This window comes from Trichomonas vaginalis, chromosome V (assembly GCF_026262505.1).
Source record: "Trichomonas vaginalis G3 chromosome V, whole genome shotgun sequence".
Classification (NCBI taxonomy): Eukaryota; Parabasalia; order Trichomonadida; family Trichomonadidae; genus Trichomonas; species Trichomonas vaginalis.
The window spans coordinates 22252480-22278417 of record NC_067207.1 but is presented as its reverse complement, the minus strand read 5'-3'; the positions used below and the strand labels follow the sequence as shown (position 1 = coordinate 22278417).

Below are 25938 nucleotides of genomic sequence, written 5' to 3'. Positions count from 1 at the left end.
ATTATAGTTATCTAAAATAGTGAAATGTGGCTCAGCATAGAGCTATGCCATGGACATCTCTATGACAAAGAATATTTTGTTGAATTTTGCTTATATTGAAATATTTGATATGAATATCTAATGGAAACATCTTTATATTGTAGCGAATGACAAAAGTGAAAGTTTCATTTAATAAAATTAAAAATAAAACATGTTTAATGAATATATTTTTCCTTGAACCAAGTTCTTTTGTATTCTGTTGCTATTATACTAGGTGTTAGCTTATTAGCAGTCATGTGGAATACTTCCGCATTCTTAGCAACTAATGTTTCAACAACTTTTTTATGATTTCCAATCAAAGCAGCCATTAATGGTGTATAACCTTCGCTATCTGATGCATCAACCTCAGCACCCATAGAGAGTAAGTAATTTACTGCTTCTATGTGTCCACGGCTGGCAGCAATAAACAAAGGCGTTTTTCCATCAGTAGTTCGGCAATCTATATTTATTTTACGTTGATTTCGTGAGTCTGTTGAACCTTTATTTTCTGGTAAGTTAGCTAAAAACGTAATAGCGTCCATTGCTCCAGATTGAGCTGCAAAATGTAAAGCGCTGTATCCATTAAAATTGCGAGCTTCTACATTTGCTCCTTTACCAACTAAGTATTCCAATGCATTTTTCGAGTTTGAGTAGGCAGCAATCATTAAAAAAGTTTGTTGCTCAACACCTTCTTCGGTAATGTATGAATCAGGCCCCATGTATTGAGAATTCTTCTCATATATGTTCTGAAATTCATCATAGTTGCCGTATCTCAAGTATTGCCATGCATTTCTGATCGCTTCACTCTTTGGGTCCATTGTCACATTTTTGTCAAAAGTGACAGATGATAATTTTCTTAATAGCGTATTTATCAGAAATTGACTGTGCACGATGCATGAAATCAATACAGAGGACGGGGGTTCATTCTTTCGGTCAAACAAAACAGATTCGTAAACAATTTTGCAGTAAATTCAAAGATGAAAAAGAAATTTGTTCAAAAAACGCCAAATCATTTGTTAATTTATCAGAATACTTCTTAAATAGTATGGATAATCGACAAATTTGCGAATTATATGATAGATGTCTACCAATTCAAAGAGAAAATGAAAAGATTGAAAAGAACGACTGTAATGACTGTACAGATATCATTGACACAGTAAGGGCATACTCATGGTCTGCTACAAACTTTGATTTTTCATTTGATATCGATCAAGAAATTTATAAACAAAGAGATTCAATTGATTCTTTGATATCACGTAATTTTGGAACAAGTTCTATTTGTAAAACTTTAGGTTACTGCAGGCCAAATCATTCAGAACTTGAATCTCTCGCATTAGACAACAAAACAAATACAACAGCTCGTCCAGTTATATATAATAAGAAAGGGAAAAGAATAAAAGGTCCAACAAGAACCCCAAAGCCAGCTAAAACCCCTAGAAATGAAGTAAAAGTTGTTGATTACGAATCTCTTTACAAAAACAATAAAACATTTTGGGGGCAATGCTCAGCACCAATTAAACAATGCAGTAGAGGCTACAATTGCTCAAGTTACTCAGGATGTGCACATCTTACGATTTGCCACGCTTTCGGAGTCGGCTGTGTCAATGTAAATTGTTCGAAATGTAAAGCGGTTCTGAATTACATGACAGGCGCCGGAAAGGATAATTTCACCATCAGCATGATGTCGACGATTTGGGATGATATTTGCACAAACACACTTAGAATGGAAGACATGACATGTGACATGGCCAAAGCTAATGATTACCAAATGATCAAAAACTTTTTCAATTTCTTTGCGACGAAAATGTCTTCAAATACATTATGTTACACTTCAAAATTGTGTCCATAAAATTTATATTGTGTTTTTATGTTTCTTATTAAATAAAATTAGAATTTTCAAAATTTCATATTTTTATTTCTAAAAATATCTAAGAATAAGACTTTCAATATACTTTTCACTTAAATATACAATACTGCATCAAATATGACCCAATAATAACAACAAATGTAAAATATTTTTATTGAAATCACTTGTTTTCTCAAGTTTGATGAGGATCAACTAGGATAAATTTTATTAAAATCAATATTTTTGATATTAGAATCTTATAAGAAAAGCAAATCCCCTAATCAAATTTAAATTGATAAAATTCATCCTTCCCGATGCAATTACCATTATATTTCCATCCAATTTTTCTTTGAATAAGAAAATCTATACGTGAATCCCGACTAAATACATATATCTTTATTCATTTTAGAAAAAACAATGCTCATACTTCGAGTTTGACTTCAGCTGGGTAAGCATTTCCAGTTGATTGATCAATTGTAATGCGTCTAACAGACGGACTTGGATATTTAAAGCATGGAAATTTAATTATCTTCAGGTATATCACTCCTCCAAGTAAGAATGTGAGTGATCCGATTAACCTTAAGTAACTATACGAATTCCAGTTCACACCAAACTTTGTATGGGATTTCAAAATAAATCTTCCTTTAAAGAAGTGATAAATGATTAGATCAATAACCCAACCAATAGAACCACTAATCATTTCAACAAGGGTATATCCGACACCATTTGTTGTCATAATTGTACCAACAACTGATGAATTATATAAACATGTAATAGGAATATATACAATAAACAAAATAATGATTGATAAGGAACTAGTAGTCAGTTTCCATGAAAGACAAAAGTCCTCATGCAAAGAAGAGAAAGTTTTTTCAGGTAATATATATGAAATTGGATAAAATCCGAATAATATCATTATTACTTCATATGATCCACTGATACCTGTTAAAAGCCAGTTAGAAACGTCATTTTCATGCAGCATTTTCTGTAAAATTAAAGTTCGAATTGAAAAGCATAATTGTGCCAATACTTGTAGTACAGTAGGTAACAATTGTAGTTTGATTTCAGAGCCTAATACAACACTACAACTTACAAGAATTATTCCTATTGCAACAATTCCTAATGAGACCCATTGATAAGCATAATTAATAGTAGATAAAAATACATTTTGAATAATAATAACAAAGAGAAAATCGAAATATCTTAAAGATATAGATGTTGAACCTGTAATTGCAACAATGGAAAAAGAATAGAAAGCAGAATACAACAGATCTAATAAGCCTGGAAGTATACAGAGTAAAACAATATATCTAGGTGTTTTAGAAATTTTTGTATGATTTTTTGGATCGCAACGGACTTGAATATAATAAATTACAATGGAAAGAGACATTCCAATAGCCATCATTAATGTTCCTATCCATGGTTTATCGAATATTACTTCAGGACAACCCTTTTTAATTCTGGAATATCGAGTGTAGAATAAGTTTCTAAGATAATAACTTGCCAAACTACCGAACATTGCACCAAACATATATAAATATCTTTTTGTCTTTCCAAAATCGGCATCAACTTCCATAAAATGGTGCCAAAGATTTCAAATATTTTTTGAATAGAAAGCAGATTATTTTGAATAGTTGTAAGATTTATATTCAAAAATGATTTTTACTCATTCTTTATTTAACATCAGTCATATGAATTTCTTCTTGAATTTCCAATTTGAATGATTTTTTGCCGATAGTCGGTGTCATTTGACATGTAATGACGCATCAAAATTGACAGAGAAAATTATAGAAATCGAAGCAGATACGTATATCTATGGCTGATCTTTTCTAAATTACCAAGGGATCTTCAAGATAATTTCATTCATATTGGAATTAAACTCATTATGAGTCCCAATTACAGTGTTCATGATGCTTTTAATTATCTTCAAACTATATTGCTGATTTTGAAAGAGAATACCGCATTAGACTCAAAAAAATTAAGTCAATTTGTTGAAACAAAAAGAATACAAGTATACTAGCTGGTCAAAAAAGAAATATGCTGTATACAGATAGTTTAAAAACAATTAAAAGGAAAAATTAGAAAAATAATGAAATTTGTTTTTCGATGAAAGGATCATCTTCGTTTCTAGGTTCCATTTCATTCTTTAACGCTTCATAATGGTTATTGAGTTCACTAAACAATGTAATATTCTTTTTAATTATAGAATCAATCTCTTTTATGATCAAACTTGATGTTTCTGCACTTGCAACAGGGTATTGGAACATACACATACGATTCTTGAAACTTCTGAGTATTTCAAACTTAGGAAAGTTTTCTTCTTTCAAATATTGAGTTAAATTTCTAGAAATGAACTCATTATAGTTATTGTGATATAGTTGCCATGATTCTTCATATCTCATTGATATAATTATGGCCTCAAAAAATATATCTTCATAATCCCAACAATATTCAATATAATCATATTGCTTAAAGAAGTTAAATATGGAAATCATAAGTGGCACACCATGTATTTGATCATAATATCTTGCTGCTTTAACAATGTTCCAAAATTCTTGGATATCTTTCGGATTCAGATTTTCAGAGTAAGAATTGATTATTTGTTCTTCACCATTGAGATGAAAATCACTCTTATATGCTTCTAATCTGTTTTCTAGAAGATATCTGCAACTTTTGTCGTTAATAATTGAATAATGAATTAAATAATTCATATAGAGATCGTAGTTCAATGGCTGGTCTTGTAAACTGTAATCATCGTATGGTAAATAATTTTCTTGGAAGATTCTTTCTATGATGTCTTGAATTTTTTTGTGACAATCAAATCTTAATAAAAATTCGACAATTGGACGAAGAACCTCCTTGAAAAATATATTATGTAGAAACACATTTGATTCTTTCCATTGATTAACAAATATACATGTTAAAACTTCAATTAAATGATTAAGATATAATGATTCTGCTGGATTTCCTTGATATCCGGATTGTTGGAGGTCAAATTCGTAGTTATTCAACATTTCAATGACTGTTTTGACAAAAAGAGATAGAATTGAACTATCTCCTAGTGAATGCTTATTAAATCTGTATAAAAATGGTTGTACTGCATCAGGATGGGTAAGTAACAGTAATAAAGCAGTATAATGGTATTTGTATATATGAGAACTATTTAAAATTTCTTCGAAATGTTTAAAAAGGTTTTCTTCTTTGTAAGTATCCCATTTTTCAACGATATATCGCCCTACTTGTATCTTAAGAAAATCTTTGTATTTGTCGTATGTTAGAAAAGACAATATTTTCAACATATTATAGAACGAAGTTGTGTAATTTGAATTTTTAAACCGAAAGAAGTCTTCTAAGATGGTTGCAAGGTCTTTCTGCTGTTCTTCTGGAAGATCAAAAAGAATTTTACCATTTTTATTACCTTTCATTTAATTTTTGACAAAAATACAAATTACAAAACTTTACTTGTCAAAAAATAATTTAAAAATGATTTCCTTTTTATTTTACAGTACTTACAGCACAAAGCATACGTATTATGCTTCTAGAATTGGTGACAGAAATGATAATTGTTCAGAATCTCGCACATGTGACTATCAAACGATTTGTGATAAAGTGCAAGAGAATGATACAGTAATTATAACAGATAAATACTATGGTGCGAGCAAGCAAGTCTATGAATTCTTTGGGTTTGCTCAATTCTTAGTAAATCGCAATGTCAGCATTTTCGGATCAAATACTATCATTAACGGATCAAAATTTGGAGCTAAACCACTTGATTTTTACATAGTCATACGAGAGAAATTAAATTGGAATTTTGGTGGTTTCACTTTCACCAGATTTTCATATCCAATTTTAGTTGCAAGCTCAGTTCATAATTCAACATTTTCAAACATCACCCTATGCAACAACTATGTTGAAACCGACTTCGGAATGGTCTTATTTACAGCATCAATAGTAAATTTAACTAATTGGCAAATTTATGAGAATACTGCTAACTATTCAAGTTTAATGTTTCTATCTACATCAGAATTAAATACTTCCAACCTCGTTTTCGAAAGAAATTACGCATTTGGAATTAATAATGATCCTTTAATTCGAATGCTCAACTCAGGAATCATTTGCAATGACTCTTTTATAAGAGATAATAGTGTGAATGATGCTCCTCTCATACTTTCTGACTACAGAACCGCAACAATGTTCCATAATACAACAATCGAACGAAATTACCACTCAGAATTCCTACTATGCGAAGGAAATTGCAACCTCTCTATACTAGAAACGACATTCAAGGGTAATAGAGGCGTAATTCTTGAAATGTCCAATAAATCTTACATAGAAATTTCAAATACATCATTTATAAACAATTTTTCACCGAATTCCACCCTGATATATCATCCTGGTGGTGATTTATTTGTGCACACCAATACGAGATTCATAGGAAACCACGGAAGAAATATTATTGACATGAGAGAAGGAGAATCACGACTTTTCTTCCATGATCTTGTATTTTCCAGGAATTCTGTTGATGTCAGTTCCATTGCAACAGGTTACGGAACCCTTGGCTTCTTTTCTAAAGTTGCTGTTTCATCATCTACTCATAGCGTTGGTTTTATATCAGCTTTTAATGGATCAATAGCTATATTCTCTTCGTATTCGAGTAATAACGTTGGCCCTTTCATTAATATGAACTCTGGAGAATTATTATTACTCATGAATACGTTTTCCAGGCCAAAAAGCCAAGAAATATTAGTAGATGAGGTAGATGTATGGAATATTTTATCAATTTTCCGCTCAAAGTTGCCAAATATCATAGATCAAGTTGGATTTCCTTATATTTTCTGGATTATTGTATTAATGCTTGCTACAATATTCCTTATATTAGTGGTCAATTATAAATCAGTCAGAAGATTCTTCTATATTCTGTTCTGTTGCAATAATCTCAGATGCAAGTATAGATTAAGGCTAAAGAAGAGAAAACAAAACACAGAAACAGAAAACAAGCAAAAAACTGACTAATTAACGGCGAAAAATGTATATTTATGTAAATTTTTTATTTTTGATATAAAAATAACTCTATTATTGTTTATTTTTATAACTTTCTAAGCATTTTAATGTATTAAGACTATCGTCTGTTTTTATTAATTACGAATAACTAATCATTTCATATGCATTGAGTATATGTTAAGAAAATACATGTCTTCATTCATTTTCTAAGATGATTAACGTGATGATTTTTCAGAAATATACATTTTATTGCATATATTTAACATAATCTATAAATTTCTTCAAACTTGGACATAATTTATTGCTTGTAAGAACTTAGGTCATCAAAATAGGATTGGATAAGAAGAGAAATGAATACATTTGATGTGAAGTTCTTATTAACATGATTTTCATGGAAGTTTTGGATTTTGATCGATAAAGTCAATTTGATATTTGATGTAGGACAAGGTATATTGAAAATTCTGAATAAGACTTACTGAAATTAAAGTCGTAATAATCTTGATCAACCACAACTTTGGATTAAATGCGGAAATGTATTATTTTCATTAAAGCGCATAATTTTCACTAAATATCAATCAAATATTGATTTTCCAAAATTTACGACTACAAATTCAAATCGAAAATTAAAAAAAATTTCAAAGTTCGCATGAGTCTCTCTCAGAATTTTGATTATATTGCGGCTCACATCACGGAGTATATTAATGAAAACAATATTTTTAGCATATTCGAGATAGAAGATATCGAAAATATCTTGAAAATTTCTAATTTAAACGCAAACGATTATATTAGTCTTCTTGAACAGTCAAATCATACAGTCAAAGCAAGTGAAGTATATAAGTGTGCTAGAAATACTAATCTTTATATCCAAAACTATGAAGAAGCCATTTCAATACTGAAATCAATCAAAAATTACATGAAATTAGGAATACTTGATAAAATTATTGAAATTCTAGATCATAAAGAGAAAGAAGCGCTTGATTCTACAGCGAAAATCCAAAATCTTCAAGCAAGATTATCCGAAATCCAAAAAAGTGACAAAGAAAAACAATCACTTCATTCTCAATCCAAACAAATTAATGAAGAATTAGGAAGTGAAAAAGAAATTCTGACAAAAATTTCAGAACTTAAAAATTCTGATGATTTTGAAAATATTTACAACTTCCTTGATAAACTTTCATTTCAAGGAGATCAAAAAATGATTTCAAAAGCATGTGAAGAAGGACTTTGGAAAAAGATAGTTTCTAAAAAATCTAATTGGGATGATGAAAAGAATGTTCTTCATGTTGCAACAGAAAAAGATAATCTAAGACTTGTGAAATCACTCATTGAATGTGGATGTGATAAAGAGACAAAAACTAAAAATGGTTGGACTCCTCTCACATTAGCCATTAAATTTTGCCATAATGAAATCGTTAAATATCTTATTTCAATTGGTGCTGATAAAGAAGTGAAGGATAAAAACGGATCTACACCACTCATTTTGGCATCGAAAGGAGGATGTCTCGAAATTGTTAAATATCTTATCTCTGTTGGAGCTGATAAAGAAGCAAAAGAAAGCGATGGAAAAACTGCACTTATTGTTTCATCAGAGAATGGTTTACTTGATGTTGTTCAATATCTCATCTCAATTGATGCTGATAAGGAAGCAAAGGATAAAAATGGAAACACATCGCTTATTTCAGCATCAAAATACTGTCATCTTGATGTTGTTAAATATTTAATTTCTTCTGGTATAGATATTGAAGCAAAGACCAATTATGGATATACACCACTTATATGTGCATTAGAAAATGGTCATCTTGAAGTTGCTAAATATCTAATCTCTGTTGGAGCTGATAAAGAAGCAAGGATTTATAACGGATGCACTCCACTCATGAGAACTTCAGAAAATGGCAAACTTGAAATTGTTCAATATCTTATTTCAAATGGAGCTGATAAGGAAGCAAAGAATAAATATGACTGGACTCCACTCATGTTTGCATCAAAAGGAGGTCACCTCGAAATCGTTAAATATCTTATATCTATTGGAGCTAATAAAGAAGCCAGAACTAATGATAAATATACTCCACTTATTCTGGCATCTGGAGGAGGTCATCTTGAAGTTGTTAAATATCTTCTTTCTATCGGAGCTGATAAAGATGCAAAAGATAAATATGGATATACGCCACTCATTTTAGCATCAAAAAACGGCCATCTTGAGGTCGTTAAATATCTTATTTCTGTTGGTTTTGATGTTGAAGCTAAGACCAATTTTGGTTATTCATCACTGTTTTGTGCATTAGAAAGTGTTCATCTTAATGTTGCTGAATATCTTATCTCTATTGGAGCTGATAAAGAAACCAAGACTCATGATGACTATACGCCTCTCATGCGTGCTTCAGAGCATGGCAAACTTGAAGTTGTTAAATATCTTATCACAATTGGAGTCAACAAAGAAGCTAAAGATAAAAATGGATATACATCACTCATTTTGGCATCAAAAGGCGGTCATCTTGAAGTCGTTAAATATCTTATATCTGTTGGAGCTAATAAAGAAGCAGCAACTAATGATGGAAAAACTGCACTAAGTATTTCATGTAACAACCAAATTAGAGAATATCTTCTCTCTTTGCAATCTAATTATTTAAACAAAAATTAGGGTACAAACGATAATTTTCGAATAAAAAAACAACCTAGCTCATTCTTTTTACTTTTCTAAAAATTATATTTTATTATTCACTTTTTTAAACAACAACTTGGAGTGTTTCTATAATATGTCTGGCTAGTGCCAGTCGGTTGAAGAATATCAGTCTTATTAGTTCTATATATGATGCATATATCACATCATTTATTATGTCATACTTTTCAACTATCGGCGTGAAGCACCGATAAATTTAAAGGAAATTTTATGAATGAAAATAAGGAAAATACCAATGATATAAAAGATAACATCACAAATTCTTCAAATGACAATTCTACTCAACAAGGGGATTCAAATGATAAGCAATTAAATCAAGAAAATTCTGAAAATGAAAATCAAAATGAAGATGAAGAAGAAGTATACTCTCCATTCTTAAATTACCGAGACTCGTATGAGCCTGCTGCCGAAAGGCCATTGAGATATGGCGAAAATATTGAATCTGTCAAACCATATAAACCAAGAAGCGAACTTGACAATAATAACCCCGATTTATTTCAACCAGGCGATATTATACGTGTTCCTTATCTTCCTTTTGAAGAAGATCCAGAAAATCCAAATATTTTAATTCATCATACATTAAGAGACGAATTTCTTTCATACCTTGCATTAGACCAGCACGTTCCTCTCAATTCTATTTTAGAAAGAAGCAAAATTGTTAACATGGATGCCAATTTAACGAATATCATTGTATATATTGAAAAAATACCAAAGCCAATTTACAGTAGAAAGTACCAGCTATTTGCTATTTCAATTATATGTCGCTCAGAATTTGAATGTTTAGATGATCCTGTTATTGCTGTTATTGATGGACTAGAAGTATGCTTTAATAAGAAATCACAACATCTCGAATCAAATATTTATACTTTATGCAATAATTTTGATGAATTACAAGAAAAAATTTCAAAATACCAGGCAAAGGAGTTCTTCATCATAGATGATGCAGATAAAAACATATCCAGCTTTTTGAGTAGCCAAAACATTGAATTTTATGATATTTCGGAAGTGAAACAAGAAATTTATGAAAAAGGCCAATTATTTATGGGAATATTTAATTATGGAATAGGACTAGCTGAAACTGATGCAGATTTTTATATTCGCGATGACCAATTCGCTCAAAGATTAAAATTTGTTTATTTATCTGTTGTTTCCCTTTGGAATCTATTAACAGATGAATATAAATCAATGATGATTGATGAATATGCAAATTACGTAAAGAAAGGCGCTTCTCTTGACCAAATTAAGGACTATTTCAAAAGATTAGTCAAAATGGCTGCAGTTATCAATGGAAAAACAGTTTACGAGTATATTATACATGTAATTACGCAAGCACCAAGGCTTTTTAATGAGAGATTGATTAGAAATTTGAATGATGACTGGAAGAACCTCAGAAGCTTCTACAAATCAAAGGTTGAAGGCATCAGAATACGTTACAAGAGGACACAATATGAAGCTGCTTCAAATAACCTCCAAATGAACGCAAAAACTGTTATTCAACACAGCGATAAGATACATGACGAATTGGCCAGTACTAAGTCAGGAAAATATGCTGCAAATCAAATTGATTTCGCAATGGATATTGATATGACTCAATTACTTGAAGAAATGAAATTGACATTAAAAAAGAATGTAACTGGTACCCAATAAAAATGTCTTGTATAGTAAAAATAAAATGTTTATATTATTTCTTTCTCTAGGACGTTAAAATGCAACATTATTTCGATATCCACTTTATGCTTACATCGTTTTCTAAGTCATATATCTAATTCACTTCCAACATTGTCACATCGACCTTATTTTTCATTCTTTATCTCATGATTAGATGAGCAATTGAAGATGAGAGAGGGTCAAAGTTGCTATTTGTCACTTTTCCACAAGAATATAATGGGGAAAAAGTTATCATATAGTTGATCTCATTCACTGAGGTGAGAGATGCATGTAGTGTAATTTGATAAACAGTGGGATTGCTGCTCTAAGTCCTAAGTTCGAGACATATTGGCTTCATTTTTCTCTTTTTTATTGACGTAAACTATTCAATTTTTGTGTTATCCATTCAAATTTCAGAATTTTTTTTGCAGATTTCACGCTACATTCGAAGTTACCTTTTGTAACAACCACCACTGCCTACGAAAGACGAAAGTGTGTCACGATTTCACCCGGAAATCCGACGGTTGTTTAAGAGTAAGCACTTTTGGCACCTACTCAATTGAAGATTTTATTTCAATTTCTTTCACATAAATTTTACTTCGCGAATCTCAAAATCCCTTTTTCAGATTTCTCCTACACTTAGGAGATGCTACAGTAATTTTTGCTAAGCCTAATTTTGCACAGAAATTTTGTGACAAAGGTACATTCATTAGGCGAAATAATTGGAAATTAACACCTAGTTTTAACAGCATTATTCTCTTTTTGCTCTCATTTAAATGCATTTGCACGCTTTAATTTTGAAATATAAGAGTTTTGGAAATTATCAAATTTATCTGCTCAAAAACTATAGATCTTCATAGGTGTTAAGAGAACCACCAGCCATGCATATAGTGTTTAATAAAATGATGCACATCATACTGAGATTTATTCCTTATTCATCTAGTTATTATAAGATTTACAACCCCATGAAAATTTTGAGAATTTTGCACGCCGATAGAAATGAAAGAAAATAACATGATTGCACAAAAGTGATAAACAAATTTATCTCATCCAATTCTTAAGTTTTGAGCTTGCAACTGAGGGCAATAATATATTTATCCATGCTCTATATTTACCCGTTGTTATAAAATCAATTTACGTTTTTGTTACCTGATTGAACCCTTATTAAAACCCAAAAACTCTGAATGTGTAGGCAAAAAGCATATGATCTAGCTATACATTGAGTATTCAATATATCAGTATCTATTATTTCTCATTTTTTTTCATGAAATTATTTCAAATGAATTCATTTATTTATGAAATTTTGTAAATAAAATAAGAGAAATGTATATAATATAAAATTTTATATATGAATAATCTATCTACAATAATAAAAAACTCTAATTTTACACTAAATCGTGTTCTGCATCTTGAACAGCTTGTCTCATTGAACGCTTTGGAAGGCCAGGGAACTTCTTCATTGTGAGTGATGTTGTATCATTCTTGCCAACAAACACTCGGCCAAGTTCACGACCAAGAGCGTCTTTCTTGACATTCTTCTTCTTCTTTTCTTCTGGAGCCTTGATAAGAGCATTTTCATATGCTTCTTCATCTGGCTTCATATCACGACGGCAAACAAGGTCAAAACAAGGAGATGTTAAAGTTAATTCTGGAGTATCTTTTTCTGTATTGACTAAGTAGTGGCGGAATAATATTGTCTTGTCTGCTTCAACGTATGTGAATACAATACAGTGTGCAACTTGTTCAATGTCAACTGTACCTTGAAGATCACCGACAAAGTAATCCATAAAGTAGTTACGTAATGAGCTGAGCTCGCTATTCCACTGGTCACCTTGGAAAATAAGTGCTGGAAGCTCACCATGCTTAAATTCATTTCGAGGTAAATCTTTGTGAGGAATTATATTAGTTACACCAAACTCGTACATGTCTAATAGTGCGTAATTGAAGAGTCTGCCAAATATTATATCATTTGGTCTCTTCTTATTTGTAGTTGCGAATGTGAATAAAGAGCAATCGTTCTTTCTGCAGTGTTCTTGAATCTGAGAAGCATCTTCGAATGGTACAATATCATTTTCTCTTGTGAATTTGACAATTTCACCAAACCTGAAGAGAGCAAGATCATCCCAAACCTGTTGCATAGCGGCAGGGAACTTTCTTCCTTTGATGAAAAGAGACTTCTTTCTATTCTCAATAATCTTCGGCTCTCTTTCTGCTAAAGCAGCCTTTCCTCTGTGTGTTTCGGCCATTTTTATTTTTTCTGTGACAGAAGATTTTCGAATTTTCGATTTTCTATCGTCCAGGACATCATTTTTTGATACAAAAGTATTGTTCATATATGAAATATAGACATACTATGCAGCATAGAAAACATATGACCAAGTATCAATGATTAATTGTTGGCAATATGAGAGAATATTTGCACATCAGGAATAATTTTCAAGGCATGCATTCAAATGATTCAAACTCATTGAAAATAGGCTGTTCATAGTATAACAATTATCTGTTAAAAGAATATCGATTACATATTTAAACACACAATGAATAAGCTAAGTGAATACTGAATCCAGATATTCTTTATTGAAAAATATTCTTAATGAAAACATTGGGAAGATCATCAGTCCAAATTTAGAAAGTCCGACATATATCAAACAAAATTCTATATTTGGAATAAAAATTTTTATTTACGTAACAATAAGCAACCTGTTAATATGACTTTACAATCTACAGGAAAGAAAAATAAAATATATATTTTAAAATTGTGATCTTATAGCTTCATAAATCATGTCAACCTTTTTTGCACTAAGAGATGTTGTTTTCATGATCTCTTCCTTTGAAGTCGTTAAGCATTTATAGATTGAGCCATAAGTTGTTAAAAGTTCTTCTGCTTCTCTGCGAGATAATCCCAATGCATGCAAACAATTAACGCCTGTTTCAAAAGGTGTTTCATTAGATGCTTTAAGTTCATCTGAAATTGCATCTTGAGTGTTATACATGCTAATCAACCAGCGTGCAACTTCATCATATTTGAATGCTAGAACAAGAGTCATATAGCTTCCTTGAGCAGTCCTTGTTAACTTTGAAATCGCGAGATCTGGATCTTCGACATCAACTAATGTTAAAAGAACTCTTGATTTAAAGTTACCTTGGAATTTTTTAACTCTTTCTTCTAAATATCTTGGATATTGTCTATGAAATTTTAATGATAAAAACAATACTCCAATATCGGAACCCACAATATAGTCAGCACAGTCATCTTCAATCCAATTACAAGGAATTCCTTTAAGTAGTTCAATCATTGGATTATCTTTTTGTCTATTTGAGATAACAATTGGGATTTTCATTTATAAAATTATGCAACAAAACAAGCATAATATAATGTGTATTATGAGCTATTGAATACTATATATATTGGTCCCTCATTACTCTTGAATACAAGGAATGCATTTACAAATAAAAATTTTAATTGTTATTTCATGTATAACTTTGTTCATAACTGTTATAGACCGAAAATAGATTTTTTCGGTTTTCTCTTCAAATAATTGAAAGAATGATACTATTATAGGTTTATTATATTATATAGCATATAATCATGCTATAGCCGAAAATTATAAGTTTTGAGAAGATTGAATATAACACAAATAAATTTGAATGTAAGTTAAATTGCTTGTTGTTTTTAATAGCTATTTAATGAGAAATCCAATATTGCAAAATTCAAATTGAATGATTGAAAGAACAGAAAAAGTCATTCTTTTCAATTTCGAATATGTTTCATTGTATTTATAATTATATGGCAAATAAGATATTTAAACTTGATTTTTGAAGGAAAATTCACAAAATTGAATAAATTCAAATAATTTTTATTCAAAAATAAACTAGTTATTTGAGTTTAATACTAATTATCTATTCAAACTACAAAGTTTGTAATTTAAAATATTTTGTGAGATCAGATTGAATTAATTCAAGGTTCTTTTCAATTAATATTAATGACCATATTACGCATTTTCGAACATTCTAAACCAAATATATAAAAATGGGAGACGAATGTTAAATTTGCTAGACATGGGGGAGTTGTCTGCAAAGTTTTAGCTCTTATCTCTAACAAAAAATTAATTTTTAAAAAAATGACCGAATACGTTTCACAGCGAGAAAAAAATAAAAGGCAAGATAGAATTTTCTAGACATAAAGAAGTTGTTTACCGAGTTTTAGCTCTTATCTCTAACAAAAAATTAATTTTTAAAAAAATGACCGAATACGTTTCACAGCGAGAAAAAAATAAAACTGTACACTCTTGTAAACAGAAATTCATCAAAAGTGACACCTCAGAAAAGCTAAAATATTGAATTTTTGGAACTTTTGATAGAGCACGTTTTTAAATATTAATTAAAGTAAATGTATATTTTGTAAAGATTCTTTTTAATAAAAAAGTAAAATTTTGAAGAAGAACACAAAATCTTCTGAAAAATAATATCACATAAACTCATATTATTTTCTAATATATAACTATTTTATATAAAAATCAAATTCAATGATCTTAAAAGCGAAGGATAAACCTCAAAATTTACGAATATAATGAGTGGGAATATAATGCTTATCTATCATAAAACCATATGAAATATCAATTTTTGCTTTACGCCTAATTTTTGACGACAATTAGCAAAAAATGTTAAATGTTAACACTCAGTCCATTTGAATATGAAAAATAAAATTGACTTTGATTAAATGTTTTTATTTATCATGCAATTCTTCTTGCGACCAAAGATTTGAATAAAAGTTCAAAAAATAAGATAGCTTAAAAAATAATATACGGTAGTGTTTACTAATAGATGAATAGTATATAAATTCTATTAAAATGGATTTGATCCAAAAAAATATAAAACCAAAAATAATTGTTATAATTTAAATGAAGAAGTAATTTAAAACGATTTTATTTATGACCAAATTTTATATATTTTTTTGGATCAAATCCATTTTAATAGAATTTATATACTATTCATCTATTAGTAAACACTACCGTATATTATTTTTTAAGCTATCTTATTTTTTGAACTTTTATTCAAATCTTTGGTCGCAAGAAGAATTGCATGATAAATAAAAACATTTAATCAAAGTCAATTTTATTTTTCATATTCAAATGGACTGAGTGTTAACATTTAACATTTTTTGCTAATTGTCGTCAAAAATTAGGCGTAAAGCAAAAATTGATATTTCATATGGTTTTATGATAGATAAGCATTATATTCCCACTCATTATATTCGTAAATTTTGAGGTTTATCCTTCGCTTTTAAGATCATTGAATTTGATGAGTGGGGGACAAACTCGCCCATTGTCACTTTTTCATTAACCTTAAACTTGCAATTTTCATTATTTTTAATTAACCTTATTTCTTTCCCAATTCCTGATTTATTTTATTCACTTACTATTAAAAGTCACATTTTAATAAAATATAATAATTTATTTATAGCATTTTTTACTATACTGTAATAAAAAATTAATTATAATAAATTAAATGTTTATTAAATCAAATGTTTTCTTTGCAATAATATTTTTAATGTTGAGTAAACAATGTTGGGATCAAGTGTATCATTTTTCAGACCTTTCTGAACAGCTTCAAGCATACTGATGCATTCGACTTTTTTAAATTGTGTCATTTCTTCGAAATCTCTTGTGACTTTTTTGATAACTTTAACACTTCTCTCTGAATCCAGACCTTTAATTTGCAACTTAATCAGGAATGAAGGAACAACACTGGAATATAACTCGATGACAAGTTCATCGAGTCGAAGATTTGGTTGTACACCACTTGTATGTGCCGGATACCATTGTGTCAAATTTTTTCTGAAATTAACTTTAAAAGTACTAAGTAAGATCATGAGATATAGCAATATATGTTTAAACCAACTTATATTTTGGTTGTACACCACTTGTATGTGCCGGATACCATTGTGTCAAATTTTTTCTGAAATTAACTTTAAAAGTACTAAGTAAGATCATGAGATATAGCAATATATGTTTAAACCAACTTATATTTTGGTTGTACACCACTTGTATGTGCCGGATACCATTGTGTCAAATTTTTTCTGAAATTAACTTTAAAAGTACTAAGTAAGATCATGAGATATAGCAATATATGTTTAAACTAACTTATATTTTGGTTGTACACCACTTGTATGTGCCGGATACCATTGTGTCAAATTTTTTCTGAAATTAACTTTAAAAGTACTAAGTAAGATCATGAGATATAGCAATATATGTTTAAACTAACTTATATTTTGGTTGTACGCCACTTGTATGTGCCGGATACCATTGTGTCAAATTTTTTCTGAAATTAACTTTAAAAGTACTAAGTAAGATCATGAGATATAGCAATATATGTTTAAACCAACTTATATTTTGGTTGTACACCACTTGTATGTGCCGGATACCATTGTGTCAAATTTTTTCTGAAATTAACTTTAAAAGTACTAAGTAAGATCATGAGATATAGCAATATATGTTTAAACCAACTTATATTTTGGTTGTACACCACTTGTATGTGCCGGATACCATTGTGTCAAATTTTTTCTGAAATTAACTTTAAAAGTACTAAGTAAGATCATGAGATATAGCAATATATGTTTAAACCAACTTATATTTTGGTTGTACACCACTTGTATGTGCCGGATACCATTGTGTCAAATTTTTTCTGAAATTAACTTTAAAAGTACTAAGTAAGATCATGAGATATAGCAATATATGTTTAAACCAACTTATATTTTGGTTGTACACCACTTGTATGTGCCGGATACCATTGTGTCAAATTTTTTCTGAAATTAACTTTAAAAGTACTAAGTAAGATCATTTATTTTTGCATAATATAATGCCAATATGGTTTCTTTTGATTTTATTTCATTTATAAGCAAATCAGATTTACCCAAAAACTCCACTCCATAAGCGTTCATTTGCTAAATTAAAAAGTGACAATGGGCTAGTCTGTCCCTTTCTCGAATTTGATTTTTATATAAAATAGTTATATATTAGAAAATAATATGAGTTTATGTGATATTATTTTTCAGGAGATTTCATTCTATATGCCTATGAAAAGTACTCTCAAAACTAACTTTTTCCTAATTATAATTAAATCTAGAATATTGTATTATGCTTAGTATTATTTCATTTTTCTCATTCAATTTAGAATTTACAAATGTCAAAAAATTGAGAGCTGTCACTTTTGATGAATTTCTGTTTATTACAACACTGATTTTCATTTTCATTTCCAGTCACTTTACTTATTATTTTTTCTTTTTTTCATTTTAATTATAAATTATTTCATAATACGTTTATTTACGTTACCATTTTCTTTATTCTTTTGAATTCCATACTAGACACTTATAGAATATTTTGATTGTTAACGTACTTCATTAGAATGAATCCTTACAAAGGGTATGTCGATCGAATTTACCTAATTGGTATTTCCAATCAGATTGAAGAAGGTAAAATGACATGGGAAGAAGCTTGCACACATGTTCCCATCGCCCCAACCCTTCAATCAAATGATTTCAAATATTTAGATGTTTCAAAATCTTTTTTACAAAATCAATTTAGCTTACAGAATATCCCATTGCCTAAAGGCAAGAAAGGTCGTAGGGTCAATCCCTACGACCAAATCAAAGCTCTTGCTGTGATACATGACCACTGGGCCTTTCCCTGTGGTCAAACAAAACAATGGAAACGTTTGAAATTACAACAAATTGATGTATCTTATAGAGAAGTACGCAGATACTTCAAAGAAAATCATTTCACCAAGACGCGATTAGAGCATGCCGGGCCAGAAACAGCAGTAAGATATTGGGCGCTTTCACCCAATCTTATCTGGCACGCAGATGTTCATTATTTTAGGGGTGTTCGTGGCCAGTATATTTATGGCATAATCGACGATTTTAGCCGCAAAGTCCTAGCGTGTATACAAATACCAGATATGCTGGCAGCGACGACAGCGAACGTTGCGGCTTCCGCCTTTATTGAATTTGGCGCCCCTTATTGTTTCTGGACCGACAACGGTTCAGAAAATAGGGGCGCCTTTCAAGATCTACTTGATCTTTGGGGCGTCCAATGGCGGCATACAGACTCTCATTCTCCCTACCAAAATGGGAAGATTGAGAGATTCTGGCCGACATTGGAGCGCTGCCAAAGCATTCAGGCTATTCCTGCCTTTATTTGGGAGTACAATAATAACACACCGCATGAAGATCTCCCAATTAATCCATTAACTGGAACAAATTACACGCCAAATCAAATGTATCAGCTGAAACCGAAATACACAAATGCAGATACAGAAAGGTTGTGGCAAATATGGGATACAGATACAGGCATGACCGCTGTTGACGCATTCACAGCGTAATAATAAACATAATTTTTTAATTTCATTTTTAACAAGTTTTTTTAAATGTATGCAATGAATAATTCATTAGAATATGATAATGCACATTGTAACAGAATAGAACAATCACCAAATTTTTTTTTGAAATTAAAAAATAAAAGTAAAAAGTATAAAGTAATCTAACCAAAAAAGATATTTAAAAGAATTTTGGAAAAAACAGAATAAGGATAATGATATTATTTTAGATACACAATCGATGTACTGAAGAATAATCGAAACAATAAGAATTACCGAAAAAGTGACAAAACATCAAAAACAGGGAGGGGGTCTCAATTTTTATTACTTATATTATTTTACAATATTTATATAAATACTCTTTATAATATATTTTACTATAAAATTATACCTCAAATTCAAATATTTAAAATATTATTTACATAATTATCTCAAAATTATATTTTTATATATTATTTTTCATATGTATAAATCATATAATCTATATCTATGCAAATCTCATCTAAATTTTTTTGAAACAAACCGCTACCATTTTATAATGGTCCATCTTAAATTCATCATAAATTCTGGTACATGTTAGTACCAGAGTCTTCAAATCTCAAACACTCTGGTACCAACATGTACCAGACGCGAGTTTCCAATGCCCTCGTACGATTTTCTATTAAGATCTTCTTGAATGAGAAGGTCTTCATAGAAACTCGTACGAGGGCTTCTCTTTTAAATACTCTGGTACCTGCTGGTATCGGAGTCGACTTTACAGCCCTTTCCCCAATTTTGAAGCTGGGGAAAGTTTTCAAGCAATGAAAGGGAAGCTCTCGCTATGAGGTGAAAATCTAGAATTTTTACCTCATAGCGAGTAATCCTTTGTTAATTGCTTGAAAACTTTCTTCAAATTATCAAAATTTCGAGGAAAGTTTCCTTGCTTCAAAGTAGAGATGGAGCCCTTTGAGCCACTGCATATAGGTCAGTGACTCAAAATACTCCATCTCTACTAGAAATCGCCAAAATTTGGGTCGCAATCTTTGAAATGCGACGCAAGTTTGGGCAATTTCGCGAGGGACTTGCTCCATTTGGTGCATAGATTCACACTCTATGCACCAGATGGAACAATTCTTTCGCTGACAGCGGGAAACTTTGTCTGAATAGTTTAACATTCAGACAAAGTTTCCCGCTGTCAGAGAGGGAATGGAAGGGTAAGAGGTATATATTCATAATGTATACCTCTTACTCTTCCATTCCCTCAAGAAAGTTCAAAAACTTGGGTGCAATCAGAACTGATTGCACCCAAGTTTTTGAACTTTATATAAGGAATTGTTGGCTATGATGTACTGATCATGAATCAGTACATCATAGCCAATAATTCCTTCGCAAACAGTGGGAAACTTTGTCTGAATAGTTTAACATTCAGACAAAGTTTCCCGCTGTCAGGGAGGGAATTAGAGGGTGGGAGATAGTTAGTATACAAGTCATGGGTACGGTGGCACTGCGTTCCATCTTACCCAATACTTGTGAATTTGACACTTTACAAAACCGTTAACGTATATTTTACAACACAAACGACAACACTAACTTAACCTTAAATATTTACAAAGCCGCCAACCACTTCACCTCACTAACGTTTTCGCTAACGACTTCACTAATGTAAAAAATAAACGTTCTCACTTACAAAAGTATTGCAACTCCTCCCATTGCTGTGCTTCACATAACAGCTCATAATCTTCTGACTCACTTTCTTCTTCATATAGGTCAAAGTCACTGTCAAAATAAATGTTAGTAAGTTTTGACAAAGCTAATGAAACACGCTTACCGTTTGTATCGTATGCTTGTATAAACTTTCCATTATGCTTGTAGTCATAAACGCTCAAACTAACTTTACCCTTTCTCCCTCGTATCTGATAGAATGTATTTTCACGAGGAACGAAGAACAAATTCTTGAACTCATGACCGTTGTAGTTTGTTATCTCAATAGTTTTCGTCATTTATATAAAAATAAAATAAAAATAATTTTAAAAAATAAACTTAAAAATTAATGATATCACCACCCTCACACGTATGAAAACATAGCACAAAAATAAATTTAGGTGAAGTGGTGAGATCTCACCTCTTTTTTCACCTCTTTTTTCACCCACTTGAATTCATTGCTTTATAACTCTTCTAACTTCTTCTTAAGTTCAGCAATGTTGTCCTCATGAAGTTTAATCTTTCTCAAAATTCCTTCTTTATCTAATGGTTGCTTTATCTTTCTAAACTGAACTCTACCATCCTTCATAGTATGAACGTAAAAACCTTCTGGAATAGTTCCTGATTTAATGTATTCTACCAAAAACTTTTGTTTCATTGCTTCAGTGACTTTAGTCGTCATTTCAATCAAATAAAAATTTTAATATTAAATAAAAATAACGTTATTTTTCAGTAAGGAAACGCAGGAGTTTTACGATTTATTTGAGGAGTAGGTTCTGGTTTAAATGTTGGAGTCGGTTTAGGAGTTGACTTTTGAACAGGAGTTTGTACTTCCATAGGTTCAGGAGCCATTGAAGGTTTTGCTTGTGAAGGTGTTGGAGTTTGTTTAACTTCAGCTACTTCAGTATTATTTACAACATTTGCTTTATTTCTTTTCAACATCATAACTGCTCCTGCTGTAGCTAGCAAACCTAGTGGGAGACCATATTTTATATAAGGACTTGACCAAATGCTATTTTTGACAGGAGCTGGTGGAACACCTAACCTTGGTGAGACTGCTCTTTGCCATTGTGCAGCTCGTAAGAAATATTCAATAGGTGCTCCATAATCGTTTGGTAAAGTTTGTTTCATAGATGGTGAAGGTTCACGAGAGCTTGATGAAGAACTCATTTATAAGCTTTAAAAATAAACGTTCATCCTTTATTCCTCACTGTCGTCCGTAGCTAAGTTATAGTCATCTAATCTTATTATTGGGATTCCATTAGCACGCACCTGAATGGCAAAGCAACAATCCCTCATAAATCCAATAAGTGGCTTTGGTACATTTTCAGTTGCTAGTTCAATAGGTCCTTTAACAGACAATTTGTATGTTATTGGAGCAGTAGATGTTTGACCTTGCTGGAAGCAAAAGTCCACTTCTGTTGGAAAACCACATAAGAAATGTGTGTTGTCATAGCTATCCCATTTATGTTCCACACTACCATCATCCACCAATGACCTCATAACATCTTCATTAAATCCTATCATATCATTGTTTGTATTGCAAGCGTTCGCAACCATTTCATAAAATACAGGTCCATATGATTTTTCAGGTTCTGCAGGCATATTTCCATAAGCTCCCATGGAAAGCTGAAGATATTTAAACTTAGGGTTCTCAAAATTAACATAATAGTTGTCTTTCTTTCTAAATAGTGCCCAAATACTTTTAACATTAATAGGCGTATAAGCTGCTGTAAATGTTGCACTTGAACTATCTGTATTCTTTGAGAATGAACCGTCCATAGGAATCCAATCCATAACTTTAACAGGAAAACATAAAGCCTCGTTTGTATAATGTTCTACAAGTTCTGTATAAATGTTAGGGTCTAAAGAGAATGACTTTGGATGAATGAAACATTCATTAAAATCCATCTTTGTTCGAAATAGTTGCTGGGTTACAGTTGTAATAGTAACTGTTCCACTAGCTTCTACTGCCTTCGTTATCATAGTGAATGGTTCATTCCATGGAACAAATTTATTTGTCGGTGGATTTGAATCTGAAGCAAATGCAACTTTAAGAGTTGGATTGAAAGCAATGATATCATTTACAGATATAGATGTGCATTGTAAGGCGTCGCTACTGAACTTTACTTTAAGCTGAATGTTTCCTGCAAAAAGCTGGAATAAATCGAATAGCTTCTAATGGAAAATTTCTAACAGGAATTCTTAAACGAAGCTTAAAATCAAATGATTTTCCTGCTGTAATTGGACCACTAACAATTTGTCCTGTTCTGCATGTTCCCGAATGACTCCATACATCTTCATGTCGAGTCTTTGAGAAAACATCTACTTTCTTTATTTGTTCGGTAGTTTGTGAGTTTGAAGTTATATATGCTTCTTCTCTTGCGTTGTCTTGAGAATATACGATACGACCATTTGCAAGGATTTGATATCCAGCAACTGCATAGAAAGCGTCATCGAAACCAATCCAAAATCCTGGTGGGTTTGTTTTATTGGAACCTGAACCAATTTCTTTATCTACAATAAATTGACCTTCCATTTTATACGTAATGAATGTATTGTAAAGGTCCAACATATTTTCACCAGGAGGTGAGAGATTGAATGTTACCCATGTGTTATCTTTAGCAGTTCCAGGTTGTGATGGAATCTTTGCGTCAGAATATTTTCTATTAGTGTCACCAATTTGAACTGCATTGTCTATGATATCGAAATATGAGCGAATCTGATGAATATGCTCTGCTGGAGTAAATTCGTTTAACTGTTCGTTCTGCATGTATTTACTTCGGATAAAAATATCTATTTACTTCATTATTCTCACTCTTCTTCTTGGCATTCGTGGTGGAAGTTGTTTCTTGACATTTTCAATGAACTGTACATTCTCTTTTGTCTCAACTTCTTTCACTGGTGGGTCAGGTTCTTTGACTCGGTTTGTTTTTCAATGAAATTCACGAACTTTGCAATAAGCTCTTGGTTCGTTATTGAAAGAACATCTGGCTTCTTTTCTTCTTGTTCTATTGACTTTTCAGTTTGAATAGAAGGTTTTATATGGGCTTCACCCTTGCCATGCACATTAATGTTGTCGCTTTCTGCATTCGCTAATGGAACCTTTCTTTTTCTTACATATATTTTACCATCTTTACTCTGACTTACGTAATAGAAAGGATGTTGTATTCCTCTTGCGTCATTTAATATAATAGACTCTCGCTCTGATTTTGACAAGCTCATTTTACATCGGTTAAAGTTTTAATTTTGTTTTTTATCTGCAGTCAAATGACTCAGACAACCCTACGGACAAGACCCAAGGGGTCATAGATGTTGAAGCATTGAAGAAAGAAATTCGCGAGCAAATTTTATCCGAACTGAAGGAACAAAAACAAGAACAAAAGCCAGAGAGACCAAAGAGAAAACTTAGTGAAAAACAACTTGCTGCATTAGCTGCTGGAAGACAAAGAACCCACGTTTGCTGGCGAAGAAAGCTAGAGAAGAAGCTGAAGCAAAAGCTAAAGAAGCTGAAGCAAAGAAAGAGTAAATGGTTTATTTTTATCCGAATTAAATGTATAGACAAATACCTTTAACTGTTGCGTTCAGTAGTGAAAACCCTGACGTCAAAATAAAGGGGAACAGAGTAACGTTTAAGTTTCCAACAGACTGGATTGTGAACATAAATGAAGAGAAGTACATTGGCATAACATCTATGTATATAACACGTGCATTTAGGAAAGTTGACTTTATACTTCAAGTCGAGATAGAAAATGACGAACAGTCTTTAAGCGCCCAAAACATTCACATATACAAATACTTTAAAGACGATACAACATTGTTGCAATGTATGATTTCATTTAATGAGATGTTCGAGAAAAAGTTTAACATTGAAGTACAAACTTTACAGCCTTTGCGTGAGTTTCTTGCACAACTGAAAGAAGAAGGTAGTCAGCCACAACTTATAGACTTTCATTATGAATTTAATGAAAATGAAGATGGAACACATGACTGTCAGTTTGTTATATATTCACCATTCAATGAAGTCGCTAAAGAGAAAGAAAATCCATTACGTATAAGGTTTCAAATCTCTGAACCAAGTGATGATTTCAAGAATGTTTTCAATTATGATGCAATGCTTCCGAGGAAAAATGAATTTTCAAAGATTGTAACACCTGGCATTTGGGATAGAAAGCAAGCTATATTATATTCAAACTTAAGTAAGGGAGTTGAAAATGAGTTCATTGGTCATACAAGAACTACACCACTTCCTAACCCTAAATACTATAAATTAACTGGCTTCAATCGTGAGTTTTGGATAGACATGTTCTCCACTCATGACCATAACTGCCCAGTGTTCTTACCTCCAGACCATAAGGACTGTCTCTACATTGAAGCACAACTCTTAAACTCTACAATCGCTGTATTGTAAAATCTACGCTAGTTTTATTTTTTCTGAAAATTTTTATTTGAGTGAAAGGCATGGAAGGTGAAGGACATTGGCAAACACTCGAACATGACAATGACTATGAAATCTTTTCAGAGTACCCTTATCCAATTAGACGTATAAGCAATAAAAGAGTTGTTAGTGAGTTTGACCAAGGAGATGGTTATATTTGTGTAAATTTAAACAAACACAAGCTGATGAAACATAGAATAGTTGCAGAAACTTTCATTCCGAACCCTGAAGGACTTCGTGAAGTAGACCATATAAACA

The 25938-nt window shown here is 31.2% G+C and overlaps 12 protein-coding genes across 12 annotated transcripts, besides 8 other annotated features; 5 read left to right on the top strand and 7 right to left on the bottom strand.

Annotated features, from left to right (window-relative positions):
• Positions 1 to 194: 194 nt before the first annotated feature.
• On the bottom strand, positions 195 to 836 carry TVAGG3_0382820 (spectrin binding; the record flags this gene model as incomplete). Its single annotated transcript, XM_001583086.1, has 1 exon — positions 195 to 836. The coding sequence occupies one exon, from the start codon at positions 834 to 836 to the stop codon at positions 195 to 197; it is 642 nt and encodes a 213-aa protein (XP_001583136.1).
• Positions 837 to 872: 36 nt separating this feature from the next.
• TVAGG3_0382810 (saposin family) lies at positions 873 to 1868 on the top strand (the record flags this gene model as incomplete). The annotated part of the gene is made up of 1 exon (XM_001583087.1): positions 1064 to 1867. One exon carries the CDS (start codon positions 1064 to 1066, stop codon positions 1865 to 1867), a length of 804 nt encoding a protein of 267 aa, XP_001583137.1.
• A 417-nt stretch (positions 1869 to 2285) lies between these two features.
• TVAGG3_0382800 (solute carrier family 35 member F6 family) lies at positions 2286 to 3440 on the bottom strand (the record flags this gene model as incomplete). Its single annotated transcript, XM_001583088.1, has 1 exon — positions 2286 to 3440. One exon carries the CDS (start codon positions 3438 to 3440, stop codon positions 2286 to 2288), a length of 1155 nt encoding a protein of 384 aa, XP_001583138.1.
• Positions 3441 to 3826: 386 nt separating this feature from the next.
• Positions 3827 to 5294, bottom strand: TVAGG3_0382790 (uncharacterized protein; the record flags this gene model as incomplete). The annotated part of the gene is made up of 1 exon (XM_001583089.1): positions 3943 to 5289. One exon carries the CDS (start codon positions 5287 to 5289, stop codon positions 3943 to 3945), a length of 1347 nt encoding a protein of 448 aa, XP_001583139.1.
• A 53-nt stretch (positions 5295 to 5347) lies between these two features.
• TVAGG3_0382780 (pectin lyase-like family) lies at positions 5348 to 6931 on the top strand (the record flags this gene model as incomplete). Its single annotated transcript, XM_001583090.1, has 1 exon — positions 5348 to 6877. The coding sequence occupies one exon, from the start codon at positions 5348 to 5350 to the stop codon at positions 6875 to 6877; it is 1530 nt and encodes a 509-aa protein (XP_001583140.1).
• A 580-nt stretch (positions 6932 to 7511) lies between these two features.
• TVAGG3_0382770 (ankyrin repeat protein family) lies at positions 7512 to 9503 on the top strand (the record flags this gene model as incomplete). Its single annotated transcript, XM_001583091.1, has 1 exon — positions 7512 to 9503. One exon carries the CDS (start codon positions 7512 to 7514, stop codon positions 9501 to 9503), a length of 1992 nt encoding a protein of 663 aa, XP_001583141.1.
• Positions 9504 to 9752: 249 nt separating this feature from the next.
• On the top strand, positions 9753 to 11605 carry TVAGG3_0382760 (uncharacterized protein; the record flags this gene model as incomplete). The annotated part of the gene is made up of 1 exon (XM_001583092.1): positions 9753 to 11189. One exon carries the CDS (start codon positions 9753 to 9755, stop codon positions 11187 to 11189), a length of 1437 nt encoding a protein of 478 aa, XP_001583142.1.
• Positions 11606 to 11902: 297 nt separating this feature from the next.
• Positions 11903 to 12175: a mobile genetic element.
• Positions 12176 to 12560: 385 nt separating this feature from the next.
• TVAGG3_0382740 (maturation of LSU-rRNA from tricistronic rRNA transcript (SSU-rRNA, 5.8S rRNA, LSU-rRNA)) lies at positions 12561 to 13446 on the bottom strand (the record flags this gene model as incomplete). Its single annotated transcript, XM_001583093.1, has 1 exon — positions 12575 to 13435. One exon carries the CDS (start codon positions 13433 to 13435, stop codon positions 12575 to 12577), a length of 861 nt encoding a protein of 286 aa, XP_001583143.1.
• Positions 13447 to 13874: 428 nt separating this feature from the next.
• Positions 13875 to 14675, bottom strand: TVAGG3_0382730 (meiotic mismatch repair; the record flags this gene model as incomplete). The annotated part of the gene is made up of 1 exon (XM_001583094.1): positions 13940 to 14530. One exon carries the CDS (start codon positions 14528 to 14530, stop codon positions 13940 to 13942), a length of 591 nt encoding a protein of 196 aa, XP_001583144.1.
• A 9-nt stretch (positions 14676 to 14684) lies between these two features.
• Positions 14685 to 15468: a mobile genetic element.
• Positions 15469 to 15478: 10 nt separating this feature from the next.
• Positions 15479 to 15514: a mobile genetic element.
• A 978-nt stretch (positions 15515 to 16492) lies between these two features.
• Positions 16493 to 18173: a mobile genetic element.
• A 209-nt stretch (positions 18174 to 18382) lies between these two features.
• Positions 18383 to 18419: a mobile genetic element.
• A 174-nt stretch (positions 18420 to 18593) lies between these two features.
• Positions 18594 to 19565: a mobile genetic element.
• A 256-nt stretch (positions 19566 to 19821) lies between these two features.
• Positions 19822 to 21015: a mobile genetic element.
• Positions 21015 to 25938: part of a mobile genetic element that runs on past the window's edge.
• On the bottom strand, positions 21972 to 22412 carry TVAGG3_0382660 (repellent protein 1 family; the record flags this gene model as incomplete). Its single annotated transcript, XM_051232112.1, has 1 exon — positions 21972 to 22412. One exon carries the CDS (start codon positions 22410 to 22412, stop codon positions 21972 to 21974), a length of 441 nt encoding a protein of 146 aa, XP_051101842.1.
• Positions 22443 to 22847, bottom strand: TVAGG3_0382650 (uncharacterized protein; the record flags this gene model as incomplete). Its single annotated transcript, XM_051232111.1, has 1 exon — positions 22443 to 22847. One exon carries the CDS (start codon positions 22845 to 22847, stop codon positions 22443 to 22445), a length of 405 nt encoding a protein of 134 aa, XP_051101841.1.
• TVAGG3_0382640 (uncharacterized protein) lies at positions 24796 to 25653 on the top strand (the record flags this gene model as incomplete). The annotated part of the gene is made up of 1 exon (XM_051232110.1): positions 24796 to 25653. One exon carries the CDS (start codon positions 24796 to 24798, stop codon positions 25651 to 25653), a length of 858 nt encoding a protein of 285 aa, XP_051101840.1.